Consider the following 12,272-nt stretch of genomic DNA (forward strand, 5'->3'; position numbering starts at 1 on the left):
AGAAGCATCCACCAAGGACCTGATGGTGCAAGCGCAGAAGATCAAGTACGACATCATTGGTCTGACTGAAATGAGGAGACATCAATCACGCCATTTTCAACACTGGAGAAGAATTGTTCCTTGGAACATGCGACAACAGAGGCGTTGGTGACATTGGTGTCCTTGTCAACACAAACTTGGCCATGAGCATCAATTCATTCGAATGCCTAACAACCCAAATTGGACGATTACGCTTGAATAGATGTGGCTCACTGCCTGCAGTTTCTATCTTCATTGTCTACGCACCAACTTCCAGCTACGATGAAGAAGAAATTGAGAGGTTCTACATGGAGCTGGAGAAGTTCATAAACAAGACCACACCTTCTACAAGATCATTGTTGGTGATTTTAATTCCAAGATAGGTCCGAGAAGGTCGCCCGAAGAACTCCACATTGGGACACATGGTCTAGAATGGAACGATCAGGGTGAGAGACTGTCTGAATTCATCATGTCGACCAAGACCATCCATGATAACTCACAGTTCCAGACAGCCGAATCTAAACGCTGGACATGGGAGTCTCCCGGTGGACAGTTCCACAATGAAATTGACCACATCATATTCAATCGAAGGTTTTGCCTGACCGATGTCGCTGTTGTCCTAAAATTCCAAACGGGATCGGATCACCGTCTCCTTCGTAGGAAATTCTACTTCACAGAGCAGGGAGAAAAGTCTGCAAAATTTAAGTCTAAGAAGACAACTCCCAGAATGAACACCAACTGGGAGCTCTTTGGCACTATTGCAGCAACGTGGGAAGATGCTGTCCTTGATAACATCTACAAGGAATACGATTGACTGGTTCAGCACCTCCATGTCTGTGTGAAGAATGCCGAGAGTGAGAAAGCCACAAACAGACGCCTGTCTTCGAAAACTCTCAAGCTCATTCGTCAGCGTAGTTTGGCACGAGCCTCAGGCAGCCAGATGCTAACGTCTGAGCTCGCAAAGCTGTGCAGAGATGCGATAAAGGAAGACCTCAAAGAGGGAAGAGCAGAAGTTTTGGCACTGGCAGCAGAAGCTGGGAAAGGTATTCGCAATGCTCGCCTGTCCTTCGCCAACTACAAGACCAAGATGGCTGCCCTCTGATGTCCCAATGGATCTATCACATCCTCCAGAAAGGCAATGGAGAAAATTATTCACGACTTCTACTCAGATCTCTTTGACAGCCACGTCCATCTGCACAAGTACCAAATTCCGCAGGATGGATATGTCACTCCCAACGTTCTCCCTTCTGAAATCTGACACGCCATTTCGCTGGTAAAGACGAGAACAGCACCTGGTCCGGACAAGGTCAGACCTGAACACCTGAAGGATCTGCCGCCAGTACTCATCAATACACTGGCCCGACTCTTCACACGCTACCTGTCTGAATGCAAGGTTCCGTCCCAGTGGAAAACCAGTAGGATCGTTCTGTTGTACAAGAAGGGAGACATCCACAACATCGGCAACTATCACCCAATCTGCCTGCTGTCTGTCGTCTACAAGTTGTTCACTCGTGTCATCCTGAATAGAATAGGCAGAACACTAGATGAAGGACAACCATGCGAGCAAGCCGGGTTCCGAAGGGTATTCAGCATGATAGACCACATATCCACACAGTGAACAAACTCATTGAAGTTTCGCGAGAGTTTAAGTTGCCTCTCTGTCTAACGTTCACTGCTCTGTTGTTGTATATGATTTAAAATTTCTTTATTTTAGCCAGTGATTTGCAGTTCATAATACTGTCTCAATACATTCCAACACCATACCCCACTACCAAAGTGTCCGTTTCCCGTCAGTATTATCTCAAGGTCCTCCCCCCCAACACCCCTATCTTCCCCAAGCCACATTTGTTGGGGACTTAGGCTTTATATAGGCTTGATCCTGTTTAATTTGGTGAATACATTTGGAAATAAGCATGTATGTGCATAAAATATATTCTAATACGCATATCTTTACAGTGATTTTGGGCTCTTTGATTTTTTTTTTTTTTTTAAATTCTCAGTGTTTTGGGGGACTACACCTGGTTCTTGCGTTCAGTGGCCACTCCTGGTCTGTGCTCAGGGGCCACATCTAGCATTGCTCAGGGGACCATCTATGGTACAGGTATTAGAACCAGGGTCGTGGTTGCCGCCACATGCTAGGCAGGCACCTTGACCTTTGTACTATCCCTGTTTCATTTTGATTTTTGAGGTAACTTTTAAGACTATTTTATGGGTACAAAGTTACTCTACCACACTTGACACCAAATTGTCAGTATTCCTCCACTACAGTTCTTTAGCCCCCTCCCCTTCCTATTCTTTGGTTTGTTTGCGGATTATACCTAGCAGTGCTCAGGGGCTCCACATAGCTCAATACTTGGGGTTGCTATTGCAGTACTCAGGGGACCATACAGTGTAGGAGATCAAGTCTAACTTCTACCTGTAAAGCAGGCACTCTAGCAGCCCCCAACTATGTCCCTAATCCATCCCTTACACCCCCTCCCTGCCCTCTCTACTCTCTCTCTCTCTCTCACACACACACACACAGACACACACACACACACACACACACTTCAACCTACTCTCTTCTCACAACTCCTTTGGGTAATCTTAGCTCTTTAGCCCCAGTATAAGTATTCAGTTTGGTTTGACTTTGTTCTGTGCTTTTGGGTAGTGGAAGAGGTTGGTTCATACCTGTGGTGCTCAGGACTTATTTCTGGCTCTGTGCTCAGGGATCACTCCTGGTGGTGCTTGGGGGAACCGTTTGTGGTATTGGTGATCAAACTGGGGTTGGCCACATGCATATATTCTAATCCTTGTACTATCTTTGGCCCTTGTTCCTGTGCTTTGAAACCACATATAAGTGAGACTTAGGGTTTTTCTTTCCTCCTTATTTTGCTTAGCATGATGGAGTCCTTAGGTTTCAAAATGGCTTTCACCAATTTTTTTTTGAGTTTTAGCTTTCCTTTACACACAGTTCTAAATAACGTCTTTACATCACAATTTTTTTTTAATTTTTAATTAGTGAATCACCGTGAGGGTACAGTTACAGATTTATACATTTTTGTGCTCATGTTTTCCCCATACAAAGTTCGAGAACCCATCCCTTCACCAGTGCCCATTCTCTACCACCAGTGAACCCAGCATCCCTCCCACCCTCCCCAGTCCCGTCCCCCCACACACACACACTGCCACTATTGCAGGGTATTCCCTTTTGTTCTCTCTCTCTGATTGGTGTTGTGGTTTGCAATAAAGGTGTTGCGTGGCCATTGCGTTCAGTCTCTAATCTACATTCGGCACACATCACCCTTCCCCCGCATGACCTCCAACCACATTTTACTTGGTGTTCCCTTCTCTGAGTTGCCCAGAATGAGAGATCAGCCTCCAAGCCATGGAGTCAACCTCCTGGTACATATTTATACTATTCTTGGGTGTTAGTCTCCTAGTCTATTATTCTATATTCCACAGATGAGTGCAATCTTTTTATGTCTGTCTCTCTCTTTCTGACTCACTTCACTTAGCATGATGCTTTCCAGGCTGATCCACTTATATGCAAACTTCATGACCTCATTTTTTCTAACAGCTGCATAGTATTCCATTGTATAGATGTACCAAAGTTTCTTCAACCAGTCATCTGTTCTAGGGCACTCGGGTTTTTTTCCAGATTCTGGCTATTGTAAACAGTGCTGCGATGAACATATAAGTGCAGATGGCATTTTGACTATACTTTTTTGCTCCTCTGAGATATATCCCAGCAGTGGTATTGCTGGGTCAAGTGGGAGCTCAACCTCTAATTTTTTGAGAATCGTCCATATTGTTTTCCAAAAGGGCTGAGCTAGTCGACATTCCCACCAGCAGTGTAGAAGGGTCCCTTTCTCCCCACATCCTCTCCAACAGACATTACACAATTTTAAATAATCTCTGTTGAGGTTTAATTTACATCGAATTAAAACACCCATTTTAAGTGTGTCTGTGTTTTTTTTTCTTTTTGGGTCACACCTGGCAATACACAGGAGTTACTCCTGGCTTATGCAGTCAGGAATTACTCCTGCTGGTGCTGGGGGACCATATGGGATGTTGGAAATCGAACCTGGGTCGGCTGTGTACAAGGCAAATGCCCAACCTGCTGTGCTATCACTCCAGCCCCTTAAGTGGTTTTTTTTTTTTCCTTTTTGGGTCACACCTGGCGATGCACAGGGGTTACTCCTGGCTCTGCACTCAGGAATTACCCCTGGCAGTGCTCAGGGGACCATATGGGATGCTGGGATTCGAACCCGGGTCGGCCGCGTGCAAGGCAAACGCCCTACCCGCTGTGCTATCGCTCCAGCCCCTTAAGTGTATTTTTTTAATTGCACATACCTTTGTGATTTATAGAGCACTTCACCTAAGAATCCCTTTTCTTTTCTTTCTCACTCTTAGACCTAAGTAACTGTTGATCTCTCCATAATGGGATTTTTGTCTAGTGTGGGATTTCATATAAATGGAGTCATACTAGTGTTTTTTCTGTTCATCTTCCGTACCCAGCAAACATTTACATACTGTGAATTCCTTTTTATTACCCAGCATGATACTGTTTTTTAATTTATCAGTTATCTAGTTGCTGACATTAAGGGTGTTACCATTTTAGAGCTATTAGATTAAAAGTGCCATAAACATTTGTGTTTGGGTTCTTTGTAGACAGTGCTTTTAGTTCTCTTGGACTAAGAAGTAGAAGTGGGACGGGTGGGTCATTTGACTTTTATACTTTAACTGTAGTGTTGGATGTTAGCATCACACTGATTGCACTGTTGCAGTGCTGGAAATTGCACACCTGATTGCGCTGTGCCAGGGCTGCTCTTGTGCTGGGGACTGCACTCAGAAGTTTAGGTGGCCCCTCACTCAGTGAGCCATATTCCCATGTTTTTTATGTTTAACTTAAAAAAAAAACCTTGGAAACAGTTTTCTAAAGTTCCAGCAGCAGCATGTGAAAACTTACTATACAGCCTCCCTAGCGAGCCCTGGGAGACTATTGATCTTTTCACTTTTAACCCCATCTGTTAACCACTTAATGGTTACTCATCTTTATGGCTTTAGTCTTGTCAAGTGTTTATTGGCTCTATGTAGCTTCTTTTATTTTTTTTCTTTTTGGGTCACACCCAGCGGTGATGCACAGGGGTTACTCTTGGCTATACACTCAGGAATTACTCCTGGCGGTGTTCAGAGGACCATATGGGATGCTGGGAATCAAACCCAGGTTGACTGTGTGCAAGGCAAGTGCCCTACCCGCTGTGTTATTGCTCCAGCCGCTGTAGCTTCATTTTTAAAATGCTTTCACAATTGTAATTAATCCTGATGAATTCTGGCTTACTTTTTACGGTTTTTTTTTCTTTTAAACTTAATGCTGTCTTTCAAAGAATAAAGTTTTTCATTTTTTCTGAAATCCATTTGTCATTTTTCTTTAGTGGTTAATGCTTTTGTGTGTTGCCTAATCTTTTCCAATCGGAAGTCGTAAGGAATTCTGTTTAGTAATTTTAGCTTGTTTTCATTTATATTTTTTAAAAGTGTTTTTGGTTTGGTACCACACTTAGCATTCCTCAGGGGCTACTTCTGCCTTAATGCTTGGAGGTCAATCGTGGCAATGCTCAGGGGCCCATAGGTGCCGTCTGTTGAACCCATGGCATACTACCCTCTCTGTAGCCCTGAGTTTTTGCTATAAATGTGTACCTCTCATACTTGGTGTAATTTGTTTTGGTTTTGGGGTCACACTTAAGGTGCTCAGGGCTCTGCTTAGGGTCTCTCCTGTGGTGCTTGAATTGCTGTGGTGCTCTGCACTGTTTTCATTACTGTTGCTGGTAATGTAGGGGTTTTGTTTTTGTTTTTGTTTTTTTGCTTTTTGGGTCACACCCAGCAATGCACAGGGGTTACTCCTGGCTCATGCACTCAGGAATTATTCTGGCGGTGCTTGGGGACCATATGGAATGCTGGGAATCGAACCCGGGTCGCTGCATGCAAGGCAAACATCTTCCCCACTATGCTATAGCTTCAGCCTGTTAATGTAGTTTTTGAGGCAGGGAGGCTTGTTCCTATATTGGACATTTTGTGGTTCCATAGACATTTTAGAACTGTTAAAAAAGCCATCAGTACTTTTCATGGCCATTATTTTGAATCTATGGATCGCCTTAAGAATGTCATTTTGGGGGCTGGAGCGATAGTACAGCGGGTAGGGCGTTTGCCTTGCACGCGGCCGACCCGGGTTCGATCCCCGGCATCCCATATGGTCCCCCAAGCACCGCCAGGAGTAATTCCTGAGTGCAAAGCCAGGAGTAACCCCTGAGCATTGCTGGGTGTGACCCAAAAAGCAAAAAAAAAAAAAAAAAAAAAAAGAATGTCATTTTGACATTCACCTTTTGTGAGTACTGAATCTCTGTCTTTGATTTATTTTAGTAATGCTTTATTTTTTTCCACTTCACTTTCCTTCAAAGGCTGGGAAAAATGCCCATCTCATGTTACTGGTAGTGAAAGTATTATTGACACTGATCCTGATCAAGAAATTATTTAAACTTCCTTATGTGGAATTATAGGGCACTTTTCCTCTTTTCTCTCCTTGAATAGAAACTAATTATTTTACACACACACACACACACACTAGCTTGGCAGCCACACCCACAAACTACCCCCGGCGCTGTGTAATCCCACCAATGGCCGCCAACATCCAGAGACTGTAAGACTGAGTATAAGACTGAGCTCCGGCAAAGCGGCCTCGTGCCTTGTTCTCTCTCTTGGAGAACCTGACAAGCTACCAAGAGTTTATTGCCTTCATGGAAGAACCTTGCAAGCTTCCCATGGTGTATTCATATCCCAAAATACAGTAAAAGATATATGCACACCTCTCGGAGAGCCCAGGCAAGCTACCGAGAGTATCCTGCCCACACGGCAGAGCCTGGCAAGCTACCCGTGGCGTATTCAATATGCCAATAACAGTAATGATAGGTCTCATTCCCCTGACCCTGAAAGACCCTCCAATTGTTGGGAAAGACGAGTAAGGAGAGGCTGCTAAAATCTCAGGGCTGAGTATAATAGAGATGTTACTGGAGCTCGCTCAAATAAATCAACGAACAACGGGATGACAGTGATACAGTGATGTGTATATATATATATATATATATATATATATATATATATAAACTAAAAGATTGAGAAAAGAAATAGAGTTGTCTCTTTCATGGAGACTAGGCTTATTCATATACATGACTCCTTCAAAGGCGGGAGAGGGAGATAATAACTAAAAAAGAATTAACTAAGAATTATCTTAACAAGGATCTCGTATTAAAGAAAAGATATGCCAGCATCACTCATATCAGACTTGGCAATAGGATCCTCTGTTTTGAGTCAAACTGCTTGTTCTTCTTTCCTTCTTTCCCTCCCTCCCTCCCTCCCTCCCTCCCTCCCTCCCTTCTTCTTTCTTTCCTTCTTTCTGTTTTTTTTTTTTTGCCACATCTGACAATGTTCAGTGACTACTGGCTCTGCAGCCAGGAATTACTTCCAGCATACTCAGGGGGCCATCTGGGGTGCCGGGATGAACCCACATCAGCTGTGTGCAAAGCAAGTTCCATACTCACTGTGCTATCTCCCCAGCTCCTCAGAGTGCTTTCTTGTAAGTGCTTCTCTGAGATATGTCCACTGCTAGCCATCTGTATTTCTTCTTTGAGGAAACAATGTAATACTCCGTTTTAATTGGGGGTATTAGGAGACATAGAAGGAGGGAGAGAAAGTGAAAGAGAGTAACGCATTCAAGAGAGAATGTGAGCTTCTCCAAAGGCACAGAGAGCCAAGTGACTTTGTTTTAGATTGTTTTTAGGTCACACTGCTCAGGGCTTACTCCTGACTCTACACTCAGGGATCACTCCTCTCAGGCTTGGATTGAACCCCATTTGGCTGTATACAAGTTACAAGGCAGGCACCCTCCCCGCTGTAGTATAGCTCCAGCCCCATATGAATAGAGACTTTTTTAAGCCCGCTGGTCACCTGAGAATTAATTAAAAGTATGGATCTTTCCACATAAAAACATTGGGTATACTATTAAAAATGCCAACTTTGGATTTTGGTTTCAGTCAGAAACATGATTGAATGGGTCTCAGGAAAATTTGTGATCTTAGTTCAAATACTAATGAAATCTATTGTTTTGGACAAGTAATTTAATTGTTCAGGGTCAGTTTTCTTACCTTTTATGTGGGTAAAGTAACGTTTGTTTTCTTTATCAAGTGGTACTATAATATCAAATCAGATTCAGTGGAATAGTGTCAGAAGTTCAGAAAATGTATGGAAAATTAGATTGAAATTATTCTGATACATTGCATTTGTTTATTTATTTATTTTTATCTATTAATTTGCTTTGTGTGGCTAGTGATCAAACACAGGACTTCATATATGCCAGGGATGAGCTCTACCACAGGACCATTTTCCTAGTCCTAGATTTTGTTGATTTAAATGTTCTCAAAAGTCAATAATTGGTCTTTTTTATTATTTAAAATATTTTTTTGTTTTGCTTTTTGGTCCACGCCTGGCAGTGCTTAGGATTCCTGGCTCTTGATTCCCTAGGATTCCTAGGGAATCAGAATTCCCTGATCAGGGATCACTCTGGGCAGGGCTCGAGGGACCAAGTATGATCCCGGGGATGAAATCTGGGTTGGCCATGTACAAGACAAGTTCCCTACTTGCTTTACTGCCACTCTGGCCCCAATTAATCTCTTTAATAGTATTCTAATAGTTGCCTTTAATCCTAGCTCATACTTAAATGTGTTTTCTATGTGCCTATCATTGTGTTGAATGCTACTAAGTGACTCTCTGATAACCATCTAATTTCATCCAAACCAGGACAGATTGAGAATTTTTTGGGTACTTATATAGATAACAATGTTAACATAATGATTTAAACATGAATATTTGATAGCAGGTAGATGGGAATGTAGTCAGTGTAGTTATTGCTTTTATTTGTTCTGACAGTCTTAGAGTATATGTATAAAAGAATGTATAAAGGGTGAAGGGTCTTCTTCAAGTTTCCATATGCAATAAGTACAGAGTTGGATTTCATACATGCATCTTTTTTTTTTAACTTTTTTGGGTCACACCCAGCAGTGCTCAGGGTTTACTCCTTGCTCTGCACTCAGGAATTACTCCTGGGGGTGCTTGGGGGACCATATGGGATGCCAGGGATTAAACCCAGGTTGGCCACATGCCAGGCAAACGCCCTACCCGTGGACTATCGCTCTGGCCTCTCATACCTAAATCTTAACTCTTAAGACTAACCTAAGGTCTTATCTACTAGGTTATAGTGAAGAAGAGTGTGGTATGGGGTTGGAGCAATAGCACAGCGGGTAGGGTGTTTGCCTTGCACACGGCCGACCCGGGTTCGATTCCCAGCATCCCGTATGGTCCCCTGAACACCGCCAGGGGTGATTCCTGAGTGCAGAGCCAGGAGTAATCCCTGTGCATTGCCAGGTGTGACCCAAAAAGCAAAAAAAAAAAAAAAGTGTGGTATGTACAAAAACTTTAGGTGCCTCCTAATGAATGCTAAATGGTTCCTGTCATCCTTGGGTTCTATCTCCCTCTGTGCATGACATCTGTTTCTCTCACAAATCTTTAGCACCAGCAATCCTAACCCATTGTTCTCTTGGCTCTCCACAGGGTGCCATGACTCCAGGACTCCCCATCTTTAGTCCAATGATGCCATATGGCACGGGGCTGACCCCACAGCCTATTCAGAGCACCAATAGCCTTTCCTTGTTAGAGGAACAGCAACGGCAGCAGCAACAGCAGCAGCAGCAGCAGCAGCAGCAGGCTGCAGTGGCAGCGGCTCAGTCCACATCCCAGCAGGCAGCACAGGGTCCATCAGGCCAGACACCACAGCTCTTCCACTCACAGACTCTTACAACCGCCCCCTTACCGGGCACCACCCCTTTGTACCCGTCTCCCATGACGCCCATGACCCCCATCACCCCTGCCACACCAGCTTCGGAGAGCTCTGGAATCGTGCCACAGCTGCAGTAAGTAGAGTACCATCCTCTCCCTCCCCTTGGAGGGCTCTCCTGCAGCTTTGCTGCTTTCCTCTGCCGTCCTTCCTGATGCAGTGTGGGGCGAGGAGGACAGTACCTGTGGTGGCTTTGTGTCAGCACCTGCTTCAGGCTGTCTTAATGAGTGGGTGCCTTCTGTGAAAGACTAACATCTTCAGACATTCACAACTTACTGAATCAAGCCTTACCCATGGGGCACTTTAGGTTTCCAGGAAGATTCACTTCTTTATCACAGAATCAATGCAGTTCATAGTAGGTCTTGTTTTTCTTCACTAGTTGGTATAAGGGTTGCATTTTAGAGCATAGACTTAAGGTGGTTGTTACTACCCTAAACGGATTTTTCAGCTTAATCGAAGTGGATTCTATGACAAAATGAGGAGGAAAGGTTGGGAAAAATAATTCCCTGAAAAAAGACAGGTATTATCAATGAGAGTATAGCTTTTGCTTTTAGTACACTAGTAATCAAATTGAAAGGCTGTTTGCAGTAACTGCATTGCCTCAGTTTTCCTATAAGCTCTCTTTGACTATCTGTACAGTGAAGCATTTAATCACGGACCCTGTCTTTTCTGAAGATCTGTGTCTTGCTTTGGGTGTTTGATTTCACACAGTTGAAAAAGAAAATTAACTTTAATGATTTTAGAGAAGCACTTGTTCACCTTTGTCAATACTTTGTCCCTCTTGTTTTACACCCTTGTCTGGTTTATGTGGACATTCAAGTTTACACCTTTCATTTAAGGTAAAAGTTAGAACTGGTCTGGGTGGTATGTTTGTATCTCACTAGCTCCTTAATCTTTTTTGTGTCCCACAGAAAAATGCCAGCCAGATGTAATATTCTATTTCCGCTGTCTAATAAGGGACCATGCCTAGTGGGAATCAGTGGCTTTTTAAAAATGAGAGTGTATTTACTTAATAAAAATTTGTAAAATAAACTGAAAGAGGACTCTGAGGAGATTGCCAAGCAGAACTCTGCTGCCCACCTCCCATACCCGGACAACTGCACCACTGTGTGTACTGGGCTGACAGTCTAGAGTGTGGGAGAGATTCACAGCCTTTGGAGTAGAAGCACAAATGATCAGTTGCTCCTTTTGGGCATTGTCAGCCTTTGGCCCAGTAGCAGCTACCTATCACTGACACCCAGATCCTTGGCAGTCAGCTTTGCAAATCGACCTTGGACATCATACAGATAAGGAATCCAGGGTGGGAAAAGCTCTGTCCAGCAAGAATCAGGGAGCTATTCTCTGGCTACACAAGGTGCAGACCAGGAGGCAGCACCAGTTGTTGCTTAACCTTCCCACTTACTCTCCTTTTGCTGGGGGGAAAAAAAAAGCAAAAACAAAAAGGCACTTTATTGATCCCCGTATCAGTTTTTGCCTGTATGGGAGCCAAAGACTAGGACATTACAAAATAATTGCATATTTGGAGGATATTGAAAATGACTGCACAGGAAGCTCAGCAGTTTGTCCCTGAACAAGATTGAACAACAGAAGCATTTAAGAAAGACTTTAAAGCACTGTCCTAAAGAAGCTCAATGGACTAAAGGTGTGGAGAATGTTACGGAACCAATGTCTAAACAGATGTGAGTATCAGTAAAGATTAGAAAGCCTAAAAAAGAAATGAGTTAGGTTTGTTGATACGGGCACACAGTGTATAAAAGATAAAACTTTACGACTTCAGGAACCAAAGGATTGCAAAGGAGCATGTTTTTGTATATGGAATTTAATCACTCTCACTGTCACTGTCATCCCGTTGCTCATCAATTTGCTTGAGTGGGCACCAGTAATGTCTCCATTGTGAGACTTGTTTGTTACTGTTTTTGGCATGTTGAATATGCCACGGGTAGCTTGCCAGGCACTGCTGTGCGGGCGAGATACTTTTGGTAGCTTGCCAGGCTCTCTGGAGAGGGGCAGAGGAATCGAACCCAGGTCAGCCGCGTGCAAGGCAAACGCCCTACCACTGTGCTATCGCTCCAGCCCATGGAATTTAATACTGCTAAAAACTCAGTTATAGAGTACTTGAACTTTAGAATATTTTTTTGTTACCCTCCCTTGGTAATTAGAAGGAAAATACAATAGATTCAAAAGGAAATTAAACATTTCACTGTGAAAAACTAAAACGCCAAAAAGATGGTAGTATAGATAAAGAGGATTAAGGAGACTATGGAGAATATAGAAAGCAAATAACACAATGATAGATGTTCTTATTTATTATGATTGTTTTAAATGTGCATTG

General features: G+C 43.3%; 1 protein-coding gene across 2 annotated transcripts in view; it reads left to right on the forward strand.

Annotated features, from left to right (window-relative positions):
* Positions 1-12,272, forward strand: part of TBP (TATA-box binding protein) — a 40,259-nt gene that overhangs the window by 8,210 nt on the left and 19,777 nt on the right. For both annotated transcript variants that reach the window (XM_055135003.1, XM_004617362.2), the window contains exon 3: positions 9,658-10,016. In XM_055135003.1, coding sequence (XP_054990978.1) covers positions 9,658-10,016 — 359 coding nt within the window. The remainder of the gene's footprint in view (positions 1-9,657; positions 10,017-12,272) is intronic.

This window comes from Sorex araneus, chromosome 4 (assembly GCF_027595985.1).
Source record: "Sorex araneus isolate mSorAra2 chromosome 4, mSorAra2.pri, whole genome shotgun sequence".
Lineage (NCBI taxonomy): Eukaryota > Metazoa > Chordata > Mammalia > Eulipotyphla > Soricidae > Sorex > Sorex araneus.